At 38.8% G+C, this 21,017-nt stretch overlaps 1 protein-coding gene across 2 annotated transcripts in view; it reads left to right on the top strand.

Annotated features, from left to right (window-relative positions):
• Letm1 (Leucine zipper and EF-hand containing transmembrane protein 1) overlaps positions 1-21,017 on the top strand; it is a 38,869-nt gene that overhangs the window by 11,586 nt on the left and 6,266 nt on the right. Inside the window, exons 3-10 of one of the 2 annotated variants that reach the window (XM_071659508.1) lie at positions 11,622-11,765; positions 11,948-12,085; positions 12,386-12,589; positions 13,578-13,826; positions 14,465-14,641; positions 16,406-16,558; positions 16,885-17,007; positions 19,709-19,855. In XM_071659508.1, the coding sequence (XP_071515609.1) occupies positions 11,622-11,765; positions 11,948-12,085; positions 12,386-12,589; positions 13,578-13,826; positions 14,465-14,641; positions 16,406-16,558; positions 16,885-17,007; positions 19,709-19,855 (1,335 nt within the window). The remainder of the gene's footprint in view (positions 1-11,621; positions 11,766-11,947; positions 12,086-12,385; positions 12,590-13,577; positions 13,827-14,464; positions 14,642-16,405; positions 16,559-16,884; positions 17,008-19,708; positions 19,856-21,017) is intronic. The other variant, XM_071659509.1, reaches the window with a different exon arrangement.

A 21,017-nucleotide genomic window follows, 5' to 3' on the forward strand; every position in this document is an offset into this window, starting at 1 on the left:
GCATGTTATCGTCCGGTTGTTCCAATTGACAGGGATGAGGATGGCACCACTGGCAGCGGCATTCCAACGGGGTGAGGTACCACCGACTGTCTCTGGCCCCTTACTTAGACCAGCAGCGAAGACCGTCCCTCCATAGATTATAAATGGTGTGTTGAGCACTAAACTCTCCTGGCGAGCTTGGTAAATCATAGTTTGAATATCTGTTGAAGGAGAATTAGACTCCATGGCGCAGTGTTGAGGTAACGCGCTCAATAAGAAAAGTTTTTTCTTAATCCTGTTGTATGTTTGTTGTGTGTCGGGGTGCCCCATGTTGCAAGGGTACTCGGGGCGCATAAACTTTTAAATACGGACATTAGTTTTTATTCATATATATATATATATATATATATATATATATATATATATATATATATATATATATATATATCAGCATATTTTATGTTTAGGCCAGTTTCTGCCGCATGGCCTAGTTACGGCCAAGGCAGCATACAGGGTACGGTGCCAGATGTTCGGCGTTCGTTGCCAGCTGAAGAAGTTAGATATTATCGCTGGGTCTTTCGTCATGTATCATTTAAACGTTACCTTTGTGACCTTTCTTAGAAGTGCACTTGTAGACGACGGGAGACGGTTTGTTGGCTTTGTCACTTCCTTAATAGTTTCCAAACTTATTCTGCATTTCCAATTATAGTTATTAATGTGTTCGACATTCAGTGAATTATGTATAACTAAAAAAACATTGTAAGTTGCTGCCGAGGTGAAAATACACTGTTGGTATTGCGCATGAATGAGCTGGAGGAGCGAAGGACCCCGCCAGTCATGTTACCCACTGAACCTCTCTCACCTCGCCAATGTTGCCAACGCTAGTGCTCACCCTTCTCTTATCTCTTTTAATTCAGTAGAGTGTTTACTGCGTAGCAGCGGGACTTTTATTTAATTGTTGGTCAGTAAATGTTTCACTTATGTAATTGAATTGATATATATGAAAGTAATTTCGCCACTACATACTGAGATGGAGAAGGAAATTGGTAACATTTGATAATGGTTGGGGAAATCGATGACGTCAAGAGCATCACGTGACCGTGGTGTGAGCTGTAACGTTATGTGCAAGACAGTTTTCAAGTTGGAGATTGCATTATGCTTTTTTGCTCTTCACGAGACAAAGAACATTGCGTTAACGAAGTGTGTTCACTTAGGAATCAGGCGTTAACCTTGTATTTTGTATGTATGGTGCACTGGCAGCCTAAAGAGGAAGGGTGCAGCTGTATCGACCTGCGCATGGTGTAATTCAAGAGCCAGAGGTTGGAGGCTTAAAGTAGAACTGTTTCAGACTGCATTCGTTATACATAATGACGTCTGGTAAGACGATCCCTTACCAGAGACCAAAAGAAATTGTGGCAGTTTTCGTTGTCACTCGAAAATTGAGGTTCATTGTATTATTTACAGAATACTAGCCATCATTTTATTGCTATAATTGTAGAATTGTTGTATAACTGCAGTAATTTCCTCGTTACAAGTATTTAAGAAACATTGGAAGATACATGAACCTTGATTAATTTACCTGTTCACGATCTGCTCGCAAACGCAGTGATAATGTGATGAAAGATTGATCACTTATGGAATAGGAGTAAAGCCTTAGCACACTTTCCCACCCATGGGTCCTTGGACTCCAAACTTCCAAATGTGTACATGATGCCCAAAGATCCTTGATGATGCCCCATCAGGGGATTCGTGAGGTACATTGCACCATTGTGTTGAAGTAGAACTCTGCAGTTACACATCAGATTTGCTCAGAGATAATTGTGGCAAGATTTATCAGTATATATATATATATATATATATATATATATATATATATATATATATATATATATATATATATATATATTAAAAAGATAAACATCTAGTGAAAATATGTTATGAGTCACCATTGAGAAGGAGAAAATATACGAAACGCTTTATTATTGAGGCCAAGGGATACACCAACCGAAAAAGGTTAGGAACCATTACCTTAACTGGTAATACGGGTGGCTTACACACCACGGTCCTCCATCGTGCACTTAACATGTGAACCCTGAGAGGCTACCATCAAGGATACTTGTCAGCCTCGTCCTTGCTTGAGAGATCACACGACAGCAATGCGCATCATCCACAATGGATTTTACCGCAATCTGTAACTTCTAAATATTGCGTAGTAACACAAGGAACACAGCGATGCATGTACTGTTAGAGTTGACAGTTTTCCCAAACATACAATCCGTTGATCTCTGATCTGTAAACGAAGTGAAGTGGGACATGATTCCTTGATTAACCCTGATTAATTTCTTTTTATCTTTTTCTTACACTCGAGATGGTATATTTTAAAAGTTTTAACTTTAACCTGTAAAACGTACAGGGAATTGATTGCAAGATGGCAAAAGAAACCGTGCAATGTACCAGATGGCTGCAGTACATATAAAGTTAGGATGTAAGGGAAATTTTCATCTCGTTAGCGAGACATTTCCTGGATATTGAATTAGGACATTCTGGCTGAAAACATATAGAATCTGTTATGGAAACAATATTACGGATGCAAGCGTGCCCAACCAGGGTTGGTAAGTGTTCTTTGAAAATTATGGCATCCATACTTGAACTGTGGCAGGTGAAATGCATTCTTTATTTTACTGCAGGTCTTATAAGTATTATTTACGGTTACTTTGTGAGATGACATAGAAAAGTGAATGGTAGTATTTTAACGTATACGCTTTATTAAAGTAGGTATATGGACGGAGTTGGCAGTTCTTTTACAAAATATGCCTATGTTATGTTTAAGGCTCTTTGGGTTATTTTTGCATTTACATGCATTCCTTAAGAATTTCCCTAAGATTTACTTTAATGACTAGCTTTATATTTCCTATAAGTGTGAATTAGAATATACCTGCAGAATATAAGACTAAAGTAAATTAGAACTTGTTACCTGGTGTGTGTAAGCGACACGCGTCGGTAAAGTGATCCTAGGATGTACCTGGAATGGCAGGGGGTGCACTTGTTGGACTGGTTATCATGAGCACAGGTGCTCAGGGCTGCTGGCATCCCTTTGTTGCTTTGTGTAGCTTGGTAGTTAGCGGAGAGCACAGACGGTTAGGGTTAGCATGTCTGTGCGGCTAGGTATGGTCTTTAGGACAGCTTGGGGAGCTGGTATTGATCTGTGTTGCTTGGACTGTGTTTTGCTCATTATATGATTTAGCACATGAAGAAACTTGAGTTTTTATGGAGCTAGCTCCAGCTGATGTGATTTTTACTCGAGTTAAAGGGCATGAAACTTGTAAGAGGTGAGTTGGGATATTGATCTTGCACGTCATGGCGAATCCTGCTTCCTACGCGAGTCGTTCTCCTTATGAGTCATGATTCCTAACCTGATGGTGTTACGATGTTCTAGTGTCGCTAGCGTACAGGCAGGAGGAGGTCAAGTGGATCCATCAACACCAGCAATCTGCCGCAGGTGACACGAGGTCATTATGATCACAGTGTCTCACGTTGACTGTAGTCAGATGTTTACTTATAATACCTGATGAATGCACTGCCAATGTTATAAGATCCTGGAAAATATTACACCGCCATTGAATGAGTTTGTTTATTGTAAGGAATTTTTTTTTTTTATACGAAAAGGCTTAACCATACCCTCCACTTTACCATGAAATCCCACCATATGTGTCTCGAACTCTGCTTCCCGAAAGCTGGAGGTGATGATATATATTTCAAATGGATGCACACTATCATAGAATGCAACAGCAAGGAATTGAACCTCTGCCTCATGAGCATCTTAACTCTGAATTTAGCGTACTCAGCTATCACACAAATGGCACGGGGTCCGAATCCTTGCTGATGGAAGCCATTTTATATTCTAGTATTTGCTGATACACACACACACACACACACACACACACACACACACACATATATATATATATATATATATATATATATATATATATATATATATATATATATATATATATATATTGCCTCCTATTGTATTGAGGGAGGATATGTTTGATGGCATCAGCGGATTATTGGATATAATTCAATAATTGCTGTTTTATGGGCTTGTAATAATCTGGATTTTTTCTTTATTCATGGGGTCTCGATTTTACTGTAGAAAAACTGGTCCCTTTAACTATTCTTGTATTTATTGAGTTAACATATTTGACAAATTTTTTTTTTTTTTTACTTTTTTCCATCTTCATATGAATTATAGGATTTATAATGTGTTGCCGACATCCGCTACGTGGTTGTTGTCAGCAGTACCATCATCCCCCAGATACCTTCCTGTCAGTTTGAATAATACCAACACACGTGGCAACCAGCTTTCCTCCTCTCCACCATACTGATATATCCCTTCCACCTTGATTTCATCCTTCCACCGTTCCCTAGAACAGTGTGCGCATGACAATGATATCGAGATATGTTTGGGACTGTCTTTCTTTCAAGGACTGAAAACTCCTGTACTGCTTCCTATGTATTGTCGTGTTATGTATTCGTAATTTGATTTTTTTTTCTTATTTTTGCAGCCATAATACAGTGTCGATCAATCGGTATCAAAAGTTTGAACGTGGGAGTGGTAGGGCGTGGGGTTATGGCAAAACTGGGTGTCACCAGGGAGGGTGACTCGACGGGTCTCTGGCCTTACCCGCTTGCTAATAATAGTTCACAGCTGCTGTTGGAATATTGCTTCTAGTTTTATTGTATTATTGTTTTGGTTATCGGTACATTATTGATCGTGTCAACTTATCCATGGTACAGGTCAAGTTATTACGATGTTTAGAATGAAGATGGTGTCGCGTTGAGAAATAATGCATTCCCAGACGTTACCATGTTGTGTAGGAAAATGGTGTCGCATATGGTAAAAATGATAATGATGATTGTAATTTCGATAATGATATGTTTTGACAACATCCATATACATAAATTGTGAAAAAGCTAGCGTACATGAACTGATACCAGCGGACAACTGCTGCTTTTGTTTATTCACTATTTATGATATAACACGATTGTGTTTTTGAGAGAAAGCTTCAAGTGCCTCACTCATGTTCTGGAACCCTTATCTGATTAATGGATGTTGTTGGTGGTGATGGGATTAGTTTTTTATTTATTAATTATCTAGCTTTTTAGCTGACTAATGACCATCGTGCTGTATGGCAACATATGATAGCGATATCACATGAACCAAGCACGCAGAAGTTGATGCAGAGGTAAATACAATGCTAATATAATGTTGTAAGTGGTAGCCTGGGGCAACGCCTCTAGCCTCGCTGCGGGCACTAGGCGCCTGCTGCTTTAAAACGACGGTATTGCCGCGGTGCCAGGAAAACCTTTTTATCAGACCGTTTTCCTGCACAACTGGTCATCCTCGATTCTGCATTCTAGCCGAGTTATCTTGTTTTTCATGTTTTGATACCTTTCATTGCCGTTATGGATGTAAGCCAGAAGTCCTCACAGTATACATCGATATGAGGTAGAAGTTAAGATATCCAATCAAGGTAGAGAGGGACAAGAAACTGTTGCAAAGTGTTTTTGGGGGGCGGTGGGATGGCATGGAACGTAGGTCCTGCAGTTGCATGACAACGCAGAATTGGGCGGCCCTTGCTTGGTACACATGGTTGTACCGCTCCACCGCGGGTGCCAGTAGCGTTCAATAGGCCCTGCTTTCAATACGAGAAGTTGCAGGTGTTGTTGGCAATCTTTCATATGATCACATTGATTTTTTCGTGGTATTGTATCTATGAGAATCGTGGTGACAACAGAGCTGAATTGTTGTGCCTCGCCTACTTCAGAATTTTGTTTTTAGGACGTTTATGGTACTCATTGTGGCACAATGGCCATTCAGCAATAGACAGGTATTAGATCTAGCATTATACCTAAATGCCAAGGGTTCTGACCATTCTGGCCAGGAAACAAGCACAGTTAGTCAAGTATGAGACATGAGGTCGTGTTTACTGGGTACGAAGTAACGATTTAAAGGTGGATGTTGCTCGTACTGTCCTTTTGGACTGCTAGGTTGACGTTTCTTGATATTTTAGCGTCAGCTTGGCTACAATTTGTCATAATCTACCCCTCGTCTTCCCCGTTCTCCTGAAGTGCAGGAAATAGTTTAAAACAGTCTGTCGAGTTACTGTTGATCATGACTTGTGGTGCATGTACGGATGTTGTCATGGTAGGAAGAATTATATTCTGAATTCATGATTTGTGCTGTTATTATTTTGTATATTGAAAAACTAGCATTTACCATAGGTTATACTAAAAAAAAATGGAATACCGTTTTTCTTACGTATCATTCGTTTGGGATGTTGGTAGCTTTACCCAAGATAAGATTTTTTTTTTTTTTGTATCATGCTGTTGTCAGCCAGACATGTTTAGTCACCTATCAGGGTGAATGGCAGGGTTCTTGTTTGCTTGATTGTTTGGTAACGAGAGAACGTTGGTTTATAACAACCATTATATTTAACACGTCGAGACATTATGAAAACTATTGAACACAGGCATTGTGTAAAACGTAAGGTGAGAATTATATATTTATAATTCAGTATGGCGAAAATATCAATATTAGGAACATTCTACCCTACGTTACAGATTTCCAAATAGTAGGTCAAGTAAAATTGCTTAGTATTGACATCATTAGGTAAGGTGAAACCTGCCGAAGTGACGTCATCGGGCAATTTTCCACTTTTTTGATTCTTTGATATGTGTATTGTTTGTGTGTCTTACCATAAGCATTATGTATCACTGTATGGTGCTTGCATAAATGTTATTTTAACATTGTTGGTATTAAAAGTTAGATTTGTTTTTCTCTGACGCGAGTAGTAGACTTGTTGAAGCTGGCATCTTGGCAAGCACGGAAAATTCCATTGGGCCCAGCGGTCTACGTAGGCGAGATGTGTTTGTTCGTGCTCTGTAGAAGTTTACACGCACACACACACACACACACACACACACACATATATATATATATATATATATATATATATATATATATATATATATATATATATATATTATCCCTGGGGATAGGGGAGAAAGAATACTTCCCACGTATTCCCTGCGTGTCGTGGAAGGCGACTAAAAGGGGAGGGAGCGGGTGGCTGGAAATCCTCCCCTCTCGTTTTTTTCAATTTTCCAAAAGAAGGAACAGAGAAGGGGGCCAGGTGAGGATATTCCCTCGAAGGCCCAGTCCTTTGTTCTTAACGCTACCTCGCTATCGCGGGAAATGGCGAATAGTACGAAAGAAAAGAAAAAAGATATATATATATATATATATATATATATATATATATATATATATATATATATATAGTCTTTTTTCATACTATTTGCCATCTCCCGCGCTAACGAGGTAGCGTTAAGAACAGAGGATTGAGCCTTTGAGGGAATATCCTCACTTGGCCCCCTCCTTTGTACCTTCTTTTGGAAAACTAAAAACGAGAGGGGGGGGGGGTGGATTTTCAACCCCACCCGCTCCCTTCCCTTTTAGTCGCCTTCTACGACACGCAGGGAGTACGTGGGAAGTATTCTTTCTCCCCTATCCCAGTGATTATATATATATATATATATATATATATATATATATATATATATATATATATATATATATATATATATATGCTGGAAATGAGATGTTTGAGGACAATGTGTGGTGTGAGGTGGTTTGATCGAGTAAGTAACGTAAGGGTAAGAGAGATGTGTGGAAATAAAAAAAAAAACGTGGTTGAGAGAGCAGAAGAGGGTGTTTTGAAATGGTTTGGGCACATGGAGAGAATGAGTGAGGAAAGATTGACCAAGAGGATGTATGTGTCGGAGGTGGAGGGAACGAGGAGACGTGGGAGACCAAATTGGAGGTGGAAGGATGGAGTGAAAGAGATTTTGTGTGATCGGGGCCTGAACATGCAGGAGGGTGAAAGGAGGGCAAGGAATAGAGTGAGTTGGATCGATGTGGTATACCGGGGTTGACGTGCTGTCAGTGGATTGAATCAGGGCATGTGAAGCGTCTGGGGTAAACCATGGAAAGCTGTGTAGGTATGTATATTTGCGTGTGTGGACGTATGTATATACATGTGTATGGGGGTGGGTTGGGCCATTTCTTTCGTCTGTTTCCGTGCGCTACCTCGCAAATGCGAGAGACCGACAAAGCAAGAAAAAAAAAAAAAAAAAATATATATATATATATATATATATATATATATATATATATATATATATATATATATATATATATATTCCTATGCATATTTGCTATATGAGAAAAGTATGATTTGAATTTAGAAGATCAAGAAGATACAAGAGTGCAGAAAAAGTGAAGAATGGGCATTTTATGAAGTATGGAGGATTTGTGGATCTTTTTTATCTAAAAATAGGAGCGCATATATATATATATATATATATATATATATATATATATATATATATATATATATATATTTTTTTTTTTTTTTTTTTTTTTTTATACTTTGTCGCTGTCTCCCGCGTTTGCGAGGTAGCGCAAGGAAACAGACGAAAGAAATGGCCCAACCCCCCCCCCCCCCATACACATGTACATACACACGTCCACACACGCAAATATACATACCTACACAGCTTTCCATGGTTTACCCGAGACGCTTCACATGCCTTGATTCAATCCACTGACAGCACGTCAGCCCCTGTATACCACATGACTCCAATTCACTCTATTCCTTGCCCTCCTTTCACCCTCCTGCATGTTCAGGCCCCGATCACACAAAATCTTTTTCACTCCATCTTTCCACCTCCAATTTGGTCTCCCTCTTCTCCTCGTTCCCTCCACCTCCGACACATATATCCTCTTGGTCAATCTCTCCTCACTCATTCTCTCCATGTGCCCAAACCATTTCAAAACACCCTCTTCTGCTCTCTCAACCACGCTCTTTTTATTTCCACACATCTCTCTTACCCTTACGTTACTTACTCGATCAAACCACCTCACACCACACATTGTCCTCAAACATCTCATTTCCAGCACATCCATCCTCCTGCGCACATCTCTATCCATAGCCCACGCCTCGCAACCATACAACATTGTTGGAACCACTATTCCCTCAAACATACCCATTTTTGCTTTCCGAGATAATGTTCTCGACTTCCACACATTTTTCAAGGCTCCCAAAATTTTCGCCCCCTCCCCCACCCTATGATCCACTTCCGCTTCCATGGTTCCATCCGCTGACAGATCCACTCCCAGATATCTAAAACACTTCACTTCCTCCAGTTTTTCTCCATTCAAACTCACCTCCCAATTGACTTGACCCTCACCCCTACTGTACCTAATAACCTTGCTCTTATTCACATTTACTCTCAACTTTCTTCTTCCACACACTTTACCAAACTCAGTCACCAGCTTCTGCAGTTTCTCACATGAATCAGCCACCAGCGCTGTATCATCAGCGAACAACAACTGACTCACTTCCCAAGCTCTCTCATCCCCAACAGACTTCATACTTGCCCCTCTTTCCAGGACTCTTGCATTTACCTCCCTTACAACCCCATCCATAAACAAATTAAACAACCATGGAGACATCACACACCCCTGCCGCAAACCTACATTCACTGAGAACCAATCACTTTCCTCTCTTCCTACCCGTACACATGCCTTACATCCTCGATAAAAACTTTTCACTGCTTCTAACAACTTGCCTCCCACACCATATATTCTTAATACCTTCCACAGAGCATCTCTATCAACTCTATCATATGCCTTCTCCAGATCCATAAATGCTACATACAAATCCATTTGCTTTTCTAAGTATTTCTCACATACATTCTTCAAAGCAAACACCTGATCCACACATCCTCTACCACTTCTGAAACCGCACTGCTCTTCCCCAATCTGATGCTCTGTACATGCCTTCACCCTCTCAATCAATACCCTCCCATATAATTTACCAGGAATACTCAACAAACTTATACCTCTGTAATTTGAGCACTCACTCTTATCCCCTTTGCCTTTGTACAATGGCACTATGCACGCATTCCGCCAATCCTCAGGCACCTCACCATGAGTCATACATACATTAAATAACCTTACCAACCAGTCAACAATACAGTCACCCCCTTTTTTAATAAATTCCACTGCAATACCATCCAAACCTGCTGCCTTGCCGGCTTTCATCTTCCGCAAAGCTTTTACTACCTCTTCTCTGTTTACCAAATCATTTTCCCTAACCCTCTCACTTTGCACACCACCTCGACCAAAACACCCTATATCTGCCACTCTGTCATCAGACACATTCAACAAACCTTCAAAATACTCATTCCATCTCCTTCTCACATCACCGCTACTTGTTATCACCTCCCCATTTGCGCCCTTCACTGAAGTTCCCATTTGCTCCCTTGTCTTACGCACCCTATTTACCTCCTTCCAGAACATCTTTTTATTCTCCCTAAAATTTACTGATAGTCTCTCACCCCAACTCTCATTTGCCCTTTTTTTCACCTCTTGCACCTTTCTCTTGACCTCCTGTCTCTTTCTTTTATACTTCTCCCACTCAATTGCATTTTTTCCCTGCAAAAATCGTCCAAATGCCTCTCTCTTCTCTTTCACTAATACTCTTACTTCTTCATCCCACCACTCACTACCCTTTCTAAACAGCCCACCTCCCACTCTTCTCATGCCACAAGCATCTTTTGCGCAATCCATCCAATATATATATATTGGGAATGGGGGCTGGAAATCATCCCCTCCAGTTTTTTACATTTCCAAAAGAGGAAACAGAGAAGGGGGCCAAGTGAGGACTTTCTCTCTAAGGCTAAGTCCTCTGTTCTTGATGCTACATCGCTAACTCGGGAAATGGCAAATATGTATGGAAAAAAATTATATATATATATATATATATATATATATATATATATATATATATATATATATATATATATATATATATATATATGCAATGTAATGCTGTGCCTGAGGACCAAAGTAACCAGATATACTTTATATCCCCATATGGTTGGTGTTGTACTATCATGCCCTGTCGAATCCGTGGCACCACCTTTGCTTTATATCGGGTAGACATAGTTTACAGAGTTAGCTGGCTGTTCTGACTCAAAACACACATGTACCTGGCACTCACCCTCTGCATGTTACCTCTCCCTCTACCAGTATCAGCTTTATATTGGTTGATGATTAGCTGAGACTGAACCCAGTTTTTCAAGTTTGGTCTTTAGTGACTCTTTAATCAACCAAAAAGAGTGGGTGAAGCACAGCTTTCTCATTATTTTATGAGAAGTGAAATAATTCTAACTGCATTATACTCCAAGGGTATCTTGTTCTTCAATGTACCCACTCCGAGAAAATGTTTTGTTATTATTCAGATTCTGAAGTTTTTGTTTTTGTTTTTATAAGTTGGTTTTGTTTTGTTTTTATTGAAGTATTCCACAGTCATTAAGTACTTTCCTAAGAAGTTTTTGAATATTGATAAAGTCATACAACCTTTGAAATTTGGAATTAGGTGGTCATGTCATGAGTGAGTAGATATTTTGGTTTGTAAAGGTCTGCTCAGAATCTTTTGTTGGTTCTCTGTAACATGTACTGTACTATGCCACTAATTCTTTAAAAGGATACACCTTTACCATTCCAGTTGGTGCGAACAACGAGTGACCTCTTCCGCCTGTTGCCGTTCTCTGTGTTCGTCATTATCCCCTTTATGGAATTCCTTTTACCTGTGGCACTCAAGCTCTTTCCTGGAATGCTTCCATCCACATTTGAGACTGCTAATGAAAAGGTACAATATATATTGTAGTTATTAATTGTGTGACTGTTGAATATAGATTCTCTTTGGCACACTTTTATGTGTATGCATTAATGACATATTGATTCTGCAAGTTTTGCAACAAAATAGACAAAGGTTTTTTATTTACATGCTATAACTAAAAACGTGATAGAAAGTTTGAATTTTACTTCCAGGAAGCAAAGATGAAGAAAAGACTTAAAGTAAAACTAGAAATGGCAAAATTCCTTCAGCAAACTTTGGACAGCATGGCTGTGCAGGCAAAAGGACACCGTTCAGAGAGTGCCAAGGAATTTGTGAAGTTTTTTGAGAAGGTCAGTAATTTATTTCAAGTTCATTGTATTAAGTATTATCTTTGAACAGAAATACTTTTTGGAACTTTTGATATGTTTATCAGTGTGGCAGGTATATCAGGCTTAAAACTATCATCATTTTTCTGCTGCATTTGAGATTAAGGATTACTCAGAACCTTGTGGAATAAATGTCAGGATTTCAAAGGCCACTGCATCATCACTTAGCTTTTTTAGTAGATTCTTAGAAGATATGTTTTCTGTTATTTAGTGTTGAGTTCTTTTTTAATTCTTTGTAACATATTTTTTGTCTCCAAACTACAGATAACAAAAACTGGTGATCCTGTTAGTAATGAGGAAATTCTGAAATTCAGCAAATTATTTGAAGATGAAATTACATTAGATTCACTTTCTCGACCTCAGTTGGTAGCATTGTGCCGACTGTTGGAGATGCAACCTTTTGGTACAAATAACTTTCTAAGATTCCAATTGCGACTGAAATTAAGATCATTGGCTGCTGATGACAAGGTGAGTTGAAAATTGGGGAAAAGAGTGTATGAAGTAAAATAGGTACTTTATGTAGGATTTGTGAAAGTGCATGTTGGTAGAGGATCATATGGGGACTATGCTTTATTCCTAGGAGTTTCATGGTATGTTTTAGGTTTTATCATTCATAGGATTATGATTATTATACTTATGGCATCACTGTATGCAGAATATGAAATGAGAATGCCGTGAGGGGAGATTTGTGAGGTCTTTTGACAAGGAGGACAATTGGAACTTTATTAAGTGGTGATGTGGGAGGAGAGAGAAGAGTCACTGGGTCCCCTAATGTAATGATAAAAGGGTAGAGATGTAAGTATGGAAGTGGAAAAAGGATTAAGGAACAGCATAATCCTCCCATCATGATTTTGTGCAGCCAAAACATAGATGTGGGATGAGTTACAGAACTGGGTTATTTGAGATGAGCATGTGGTATGACTAGATGAAATGAAGAAAGTAATAAATTGGTGTTTAAGAGATACAGTGTGGCAGGGAATGTAAAGGGAATGAAATGTGGAGTGGTAGAGTGGGTAAAATGTAATATTTCTTGAGAAGGGGTAGGTGGTAGATGAACACCACCTGTGACATGGGGAATTAGATTAGATGAGTAGTGGAGGGAGAGAAATGGGGAAGAATGTGTGGAATGGCATTATGCAAGGGAGGCATGTCAGGACAAGTGGAGACTGTTTTGATGTGGGTACCCCCTTGATGGAAGTTCTTGGAGGGAACGGGCATCAGAGATATAGTTGGATAGAATAAGATGTTGAATCATTTAAGCTGTAGGTGTTGTGTTACATGATAATCCCCTTTTATGAATTGTCAGTTGCATGTTTTTAAAGTATTTTTTTCTTAAATGGTTGGTTTGTCGAACAGTAAATGTTTAGGAATTTTATGTTTAGAATTGAGACATTACAATGCTCCTGAATTCAAAAGAAGATAACTCAGGCAAAACATTTTGGTGGGGACTCTTCAGATCATCCAGAATGAAGGAGTGGATTCTCTAGCAGTGTGGGAGCTGCAGCAAGCATGCCGTACAAGAGGGATGAGAGCCTATGGTTTGTCTGAAGAACGACTCCGCCTGCAGCTCACTCAGTGGTTAGAATTGAGTCTTAAGGAAAAGGTGCCTCCATCTCTGCTTCTCCTATCACGAACGCTGTACCTTCCAGAGAATGTTCTGCCTTCTGATACTTTGGCTGCCACTATTTCAACACTACCAGATGAGGTATGTTTTTGAAGAAATGATATCAGTAACAGTCAGCTATTGTCAAATACTTTCTTGGATATTTGCTTAGGGTCACTTTTTTACTTTCACCAAATTTAATAGGCCCATTCTTGTATTTTTTCTTATTTGTTTGTAGAAATTTGTATGGATTCTTTTCTTTACTGTTGCATACTCTCTCTTCATTTATCTTTTTCCTTTTCTCTTTCATTTCATTATATCTTTGTTGGCATGATTTTTTCAAGTTCTGTTATTTTCAGTTTCATTTTTTTCATTTGTACTTGTACAAATTTATAGTTGACAAATGGCCTCATATGCTCTCATCCACTTTCTTCTTGTCATATATAATGCAGCAAAACCACAGCCCCCTGTCTAATGCCAAGCACCAAAGACCATTTTGTGGTTACCTTTGTTCAATTCATATGCTGTGACTCAGTCCATTGACAGCCTGTCATCCCATATATACCTGATGACCCTGTTGTTGGTCACTATTTAAGTCATATTTATGATTTTTTCTGTACAGTATTTTCCATCCGTGCTTAGGTCACTTTCAGTATATATGCTGCACTGAAAGAAGTGTTTTAGGGATCACCTTTCTAGTTCATTAACTGCACAATTCTTCTCTTTTTTTCTATTAAAAGGTTGCCACACGGACTAAAGCAGCCATTGGTAAGCGTGAGGGTAAGATTGACAACCTGACACGGTTAGAGGTAATCAGAGCTGAAGAAAGGAGGATTGCTGAAGATAAAAAGGAACTGGAAAAAATCCAAGAGGAGAAGAAATTAAAAGAAGAGCTAGCCAAGAAGAAAGCAGAAGAGGTTAGATAATTTGTTTGTATATTTCAGTCTTTCCAGAATGGGTGCAGTGTAGTTTTTTTTTATCAAGATTGTCTAGCCCATAATATGATAATATTTTGGTTTATGTAATAGTCTGTACAATTTCTCAGTGAAACACAGTGAATATGCTGATGATTTTCCACATATTATTTTGTCCTCTGCTCTCATGAGCTGTCTGCTTGTGTCCATGGCACTAAAGCTTTAACCCATGGTGTACGCTTGGGTACTGCTTCTCATAGTTTATGTTTAGAAACCATCCGCATGTGGATGGAATATTTTGATATGTCCTCTCTCCCTCTTTCTGCAACCCTTCCCACCTTTAAGAGTCTGGTCTACAAAGGAGCTATAATTAATCACATTCTTTTCAGTTTTCTTTATTCTAAGAGGCCATGATTAGTGCGTGCATGTATTTGCCTATTCTCTTTCTGTTGAAAATAATATATTACAGAGTCTGGTAAACTAGCAGTTTTGTTGCATTTGTTTTTGATGCTGGCACATAGAAAGGATTCTTTAAAGCTCTCCCTACTGAATTCCATTTTTTATCCCTTAAATATTGACCAGTACGGATCCTGCCAGTAGACCTATATGGATCCTGTCAGTTGACCTGGGAGTATCCCATAAATTGACCGGTATGGATCTTGCTAGTTAACCACCTTTGTTCCCTAAAACTGTATAGCCTCTTACTTAGGTAATTTCTTCTCATAGAAAGTTATCCATGTGCTCTCTGATTAACTTTGTTGGTACCTGAAAGACACATTTGTTAAGGAGACTTGTCTTCCTCGTGTGGAGGAGGAATATTTTTAAGTAAGAGAATACCTCTCTACATGACTGCAAAAATATCTTTGTGGTTGTGTTATGGTATAATAGCATCGTATAGTTGTTATTGTCTGTTGTGAGTGAGCAGTTAATTTCCATCCCCTGATTTTAGTTTTCATTGACTGCTTGTTTTAAACTTTAGGACAATGATACTATCACTGCCCTCACTCTAGTATCATACCTTGTTCTGTGACACCCCCACTTCATCACCACCTATGCTCCTTCCACCTTCAGTCCATCACCACCCTTGCTTTATCACCACTGTGTGACCTTATCATGCTCCTGTAGATGGCCTTCATTATATTTTTCAGTTCTTACTATTCTTTGGGATCTTTATGTATGGAATATGATATTTTGGAGGCTGTGTGATTTAGGCTATGATGTGTCTGCAGATGTAGCATATGATTTTGAAGTAGTGTCTAAAGATTAGTATTGGTTGTCTTGTTCAAAATGCTTGTAAAGCTGTATACGTATATGCAGGTTGGTAAAGTAGTACAAAAATTCATATTTAGTCAGAAATCTATTTTTTACCCATTCTAGGATGATTTTTCAAAAGTTTTATAGGTGTTTAAATTTCTTGGAATATTTTAGGCTACAGAGTTAGGTAATACCCAGTTGGGAATTAGACCTAAAAATTTAGAAATAGCATTTGTGATAGGAGTGTTCAAGTTTGAGGAAGTCTTTGAACAATAAAGGATATGGATAAGTTGTTTTGATTACACAAGGAACCTTGGAAATGGATAACAAAGGAAGCACATTCATACAGATGATCATGATAGTTGGTTATATTATTCTTATTTTTCCCATTTTGATGTTCTCTGGTACATGAATTTATCTTTGGAACTTTTATATAGTCTTAAATGGTTCTAGGTCAGCTTTTCTTCCCAAAATGTTTTCCAATGATATCTTACAGTACACTTCTGATAACAGGAGCTGGCATTACAAAAGGCTGTTGAAGAAAGTCAGGCAGAAATCCTTCAAGCAGGAGCAGAAGTGGCTCAGCTACCACCATCAGCTAATAAGATCCTCACTGAAGGGGTGCAGATCACAAAGGCCACAGTTTCAGTGTCAGGAGAAATAGAGGTAAGTCCACCCTGAGACATGTCAGCTCTTTATGATCCAGTTATGACATTCAGATATGAATACAATATAATTAAAAGGAAGAATAGAAGGAAGAGAGATGTTATGTAAGAGGGATTTGAAGGAGAGAAACTTTAAGTATATGACTATTAAGAGGACAGTTTTAATAACCGAGTTTGTGCAGACGAGTTTGATTTCTCAAATCAATTTAGAATTTTGTGTTTTGAGTATACCTGAGAGCTAATTACATGTGCTGTTGCACTTCTTTATGCCATATCCTTTTGTAAGTTTTAATAATGGAGGTTTCACTTACTCTGGCTTTATTAAAGCAGAAGGCTGACATGGCAGAGCTTGTTGACCAAGCTCCAGTGCTGAAAGACAAAGCTGAGGTGCTCTCTGAGGAGTCACCAAAGCCAGTCCAGGAACCTCCTGTTGTGGAAGAACCAGCTGTGGTAAGAGAATTTTCTGTATTTCAGCTTATTTATTTTATTATATATTTTATTCTTAAATTTAGGGTATAATTTGATGTAGAATGTATGATGGTTTCTTGATTTTGAAATTCTTCCTTTAAACCTTAAAGGATCCTTTTAGTCACCTTCTGTGATACACAGAGAATACGTGGAAAGTATTCTTTCTCCTCTCTCCTTAGGGATAATATATGTTTATTTATTTTATTATTTATTTTACTTTGTTGCTGTCTCCCGTGTTAGCAAGGTAGCACAAGGAAACAGACGAAAGGATGGCCCAACCCACCCACATACACATATAAATACATACATGTCCACACACACACACACACATATACATACCTATACTATTCAATGTATACATATACATACATACACAGACTTTTTCTTTTCTTTCATACTATTTGCCATTTCCCACATTAGCGAGGTAGCGTTAAGAACAGAGGACAGGGCCTTTGAGGGAATATCCTCACCTGGCCCCCTTCTCTGTTCCTTCTTTTGGAAAATTAAAAAAAAAAAAAGAGAGGGGAGGATTTCCAGCCCCCCGCTCCCTTCCCTTTTAGTCGCCTTCTACGACACGCAGGGAATACGTGGGAAGTATATATATATATATATATATATTTTTTTTTTTTTTTTTTTTTTTTTTTTTTTTTATACTTTGTCGCTGTCTCCCGCGTTTGCGAGGTAGCGCAAGGAAACAGACGAAAGAAATGGCCCAACCCCCCCCCCCCCATACACATGTACATACACACGTCCACACACGCAAATATACATACCTACACAGCTTTCCATGGTTTACCCCAGACGCTTCACATGCCTTGATTCAATCCACTGACAGCACGTCAACCCCTGTATACCACATGACTCCAATTCACTCTATTCCTTGCCCTCCTTTCACCCTCCTGCATGTTCAGGCCCCGATCACACAAAATCTTTTTCACTCCATCTTTCCACCTCCAATTTGGTCTCCCTCTTCTCCTCGTTCCCTCCACCTCCGACACATATATCCTCTTGGTCAATCTCTCCTCACTCATTCTCTCCATGTGCCCAAACCATTTCAAAACACCCTCTTCTGCTCTCTCAACCACGCTCTTTTTATTTCCACACATCTCTCCTACCCTTACGTTACTTACTCGATCAAACCACCTCACACCACACATTGTCCTCAAACATCTCATTTCCAGCACATCCATCCTCCTGCGCACATCTCTATCCATAGCCCACGCCTCGCAACCATACAACATTGTTGGAACCACTATTCCCTCAAACATACCCATTTTCGCTTTCCGAGATAATGTTCTCGACTTCCACACATTTTTCAAGGCTCCCAAAATTTTCGCCCCCTCCCCCACCCTATGATCCACTTCCGCTTCCATGGTTCCATCCGCTGACAGATCCACTCCCAGATATCTAAAACACTTCACTTCCTCCAGTTTTTCTCCATTCAAACTCACCTCCCAATTGACTTGACCCTCACCCCTACTGTACCTAATAACCTTGCTCTTATTCACATTTACTCTCAACTTTATATATATATATATATATATATACTGGAAAGTATCACAATTTTGCACGTGATCAAGTATATTCCCCTGAGTCCTCCACGGGGAAAATGAAATGCAATAAGCTCCCAAGTGCACCCCTGTGCAACAATCACACCATCCAGACATATACATATATACACATTTACATAATTCATACTTGTTGCCTTTATTCATTCCTGTCGCCTCCCCACCACACATGAAATGACACCCCCCCCTCCCCCCGCACGCGTGCGAGGTAGCGCTAGGAAAAGACAACAAAGGCCACATTCGTTCACACTCAGTCTCTAGCTGTCATGTATAATGCACCAAAACTACAGCTCCCTATCCACATGCAGGCCCCACAGACCTTTCCATGGTTTACCCCAGACACTTCACATGCCCTGGTTCAGTCCATTGACAGCACGTTGACTCACGTATATGTATGTATGTATGTATGTGTACATATTTTCCCATTCTTTTCATTTAGTAAATACCCAAACAGATGTATATTTGTCTAACTAGGTTTTGAAGATATTCATGGGCTTTGCATTAACATTTGTTGGTAATTTGTGCCACTTTTGAATGGTTCTGTTTGCAGGAATTCTTTTTTCACTAGTATTGCATATCTTAGGTATAATTTTCAATCCACCCAAGGTTATATGATCTTTTTTCTTCCAAAACAGGTACTGTCAGCAGTTTATAGAGGGTATAAGAAACAAGTGAATGAAAATTTTAATGCTTATATATATGTAGATTTTTTAAAAAACGCCATGGTACTAACAACTGTGATAATGAATGCCAAACATTCATTTTGATTAAAAGAAGGGCCAGTGGTGAAATTAGTCAGAGTGATATGAAATATTATACTGGAGAGTGAAGAAAAGGCTTAGTCTTAGGAAATACAGAATTATGATGGTAGTTGAAGTAATGAGAGAGAATGTAGGTGTTTGTACTTGCAGGGAAGTAAGGTGTAAGAAAGACTGAATGCATTTTAATTGACATGAATGGATGAAGGAGTATGGGGAAGATGAAATGAAGGGAGTGTTGGGATTGCAGTTAGGGATAAAAGTGTAGAGATGTGGAATAACTTCACAGTTTGGATCAGGTTATGTATAAAAGATCTTGGTTTAATTATGGAAAGCTACATATTTTCACATTTGCAGCTGACAAGTGAAGATTTGCGGGATGTAGGAGAAGCTATAGAGACCTTAGGAGTGGAAAAGCGGAAGATGATTATTGAAGAGAAAGAGCTATCAGAGTTAAAGAGTGAATTAGCTGATTACCAGGAGGATATTGAGGACTTTAAGAAGGTGAGTGAAAAACCATTACATTGCTTAATGAAGGAATACCCTTATTTATTAATAATATTCAGCACTTCATATAAATGTTTAAGGTGAATGAGAAATCAGTATATTGCTTAGTGTAGGAACACCCTTATATATTGATATGTTCAGCACTTCATATAAATGTAGACTTTTTCCATGTAATGTCTAAGAGAGAGCTGGTTCTGCAGTCTTTGACTGTAATTAGGTCATATTATCGTGCCAATCCTTCCTCCTGTTTTCAGAGATATAAGTAAATTTTTTGTGAAAAATCATAATCCTTACTAAATAGCAAAGTGGCTTAAATTGTAATGTGCAAAGATATGTGTGGACTGCAAGAGAGAATGAAACTACTGTATGTACTTTAACTGGTTTATCATTGGTTTGTGACTGCACAAACCTTGCTCAAGTTGACAGGAAGATATGATTACATTTAAGAGAGGATGGGCTTGTGATTGCTCAGCTTAGTTTTTATGCTGAGGTTTTGTGCTTGAAAGTAACATTATTGTTTTCTGTGGTTTCTGAAACAAAGGCCAGCTAGCTGTGTAAATTTGACAGATTTCCTTATAGTTGAATATCATGGTTTTAAAAGGATTGTCTCCGAGATTTTGCCAAATGTTGTGTCTCCCAGTAGGAGCCAAATGAACCTGGACTGTGTGAGGGATAAGGTTATCAACCATATCAAGAAAATGTAACAAGATGTAGCTTGGAAATGGGCTTGAACTGCTCTTAAGAACATGGAGTACTGGTAGTCCTACCAATGATGTATTACCCTTTGATAACTTTAGTGTAGCTGCTGTAAAACATCTATTTAATATACTTGGGTCATGGAATCCATCCTCTTGATCAGAGTAGGCCTTAGTGGTCAGGGATGAACCAGAGAAACCACTAAAAACAGGTACATTCTTGAGGACACTGTTAGACTCCTAGGACCACACTTATGTTAGAAACTTAAGCTCATTAACCTGATATTAGTACTAGTATAATTATTTTTCATAGAAAAGGTTAAGCAGAACTGAACATTGTTCCTGAGAAATCATATTTATGACAGATGACTAGGATTTCTTCAGAGTGATCTTGAAAGGTAGAATTCTTTTGATGTTCTTGGATTAAAATTAGATATTGGTAGGGAGTATCACATTTGATGCTC

Source organism: Panulirus ornatus, chromosome 68, assembly GCF_036320965.1.
Source record: "Panulirus ornatus isolate Po-2019 chromosome 68, ASM3632096v1, whole genome shotgun sequence".
NCBI classification, from domain to species: Eukaryota; Metazoa; Arthropoda; class Malacostraca; order Decapoda; family Palinuridae; genus Panulirus; species Panulirus ornatus.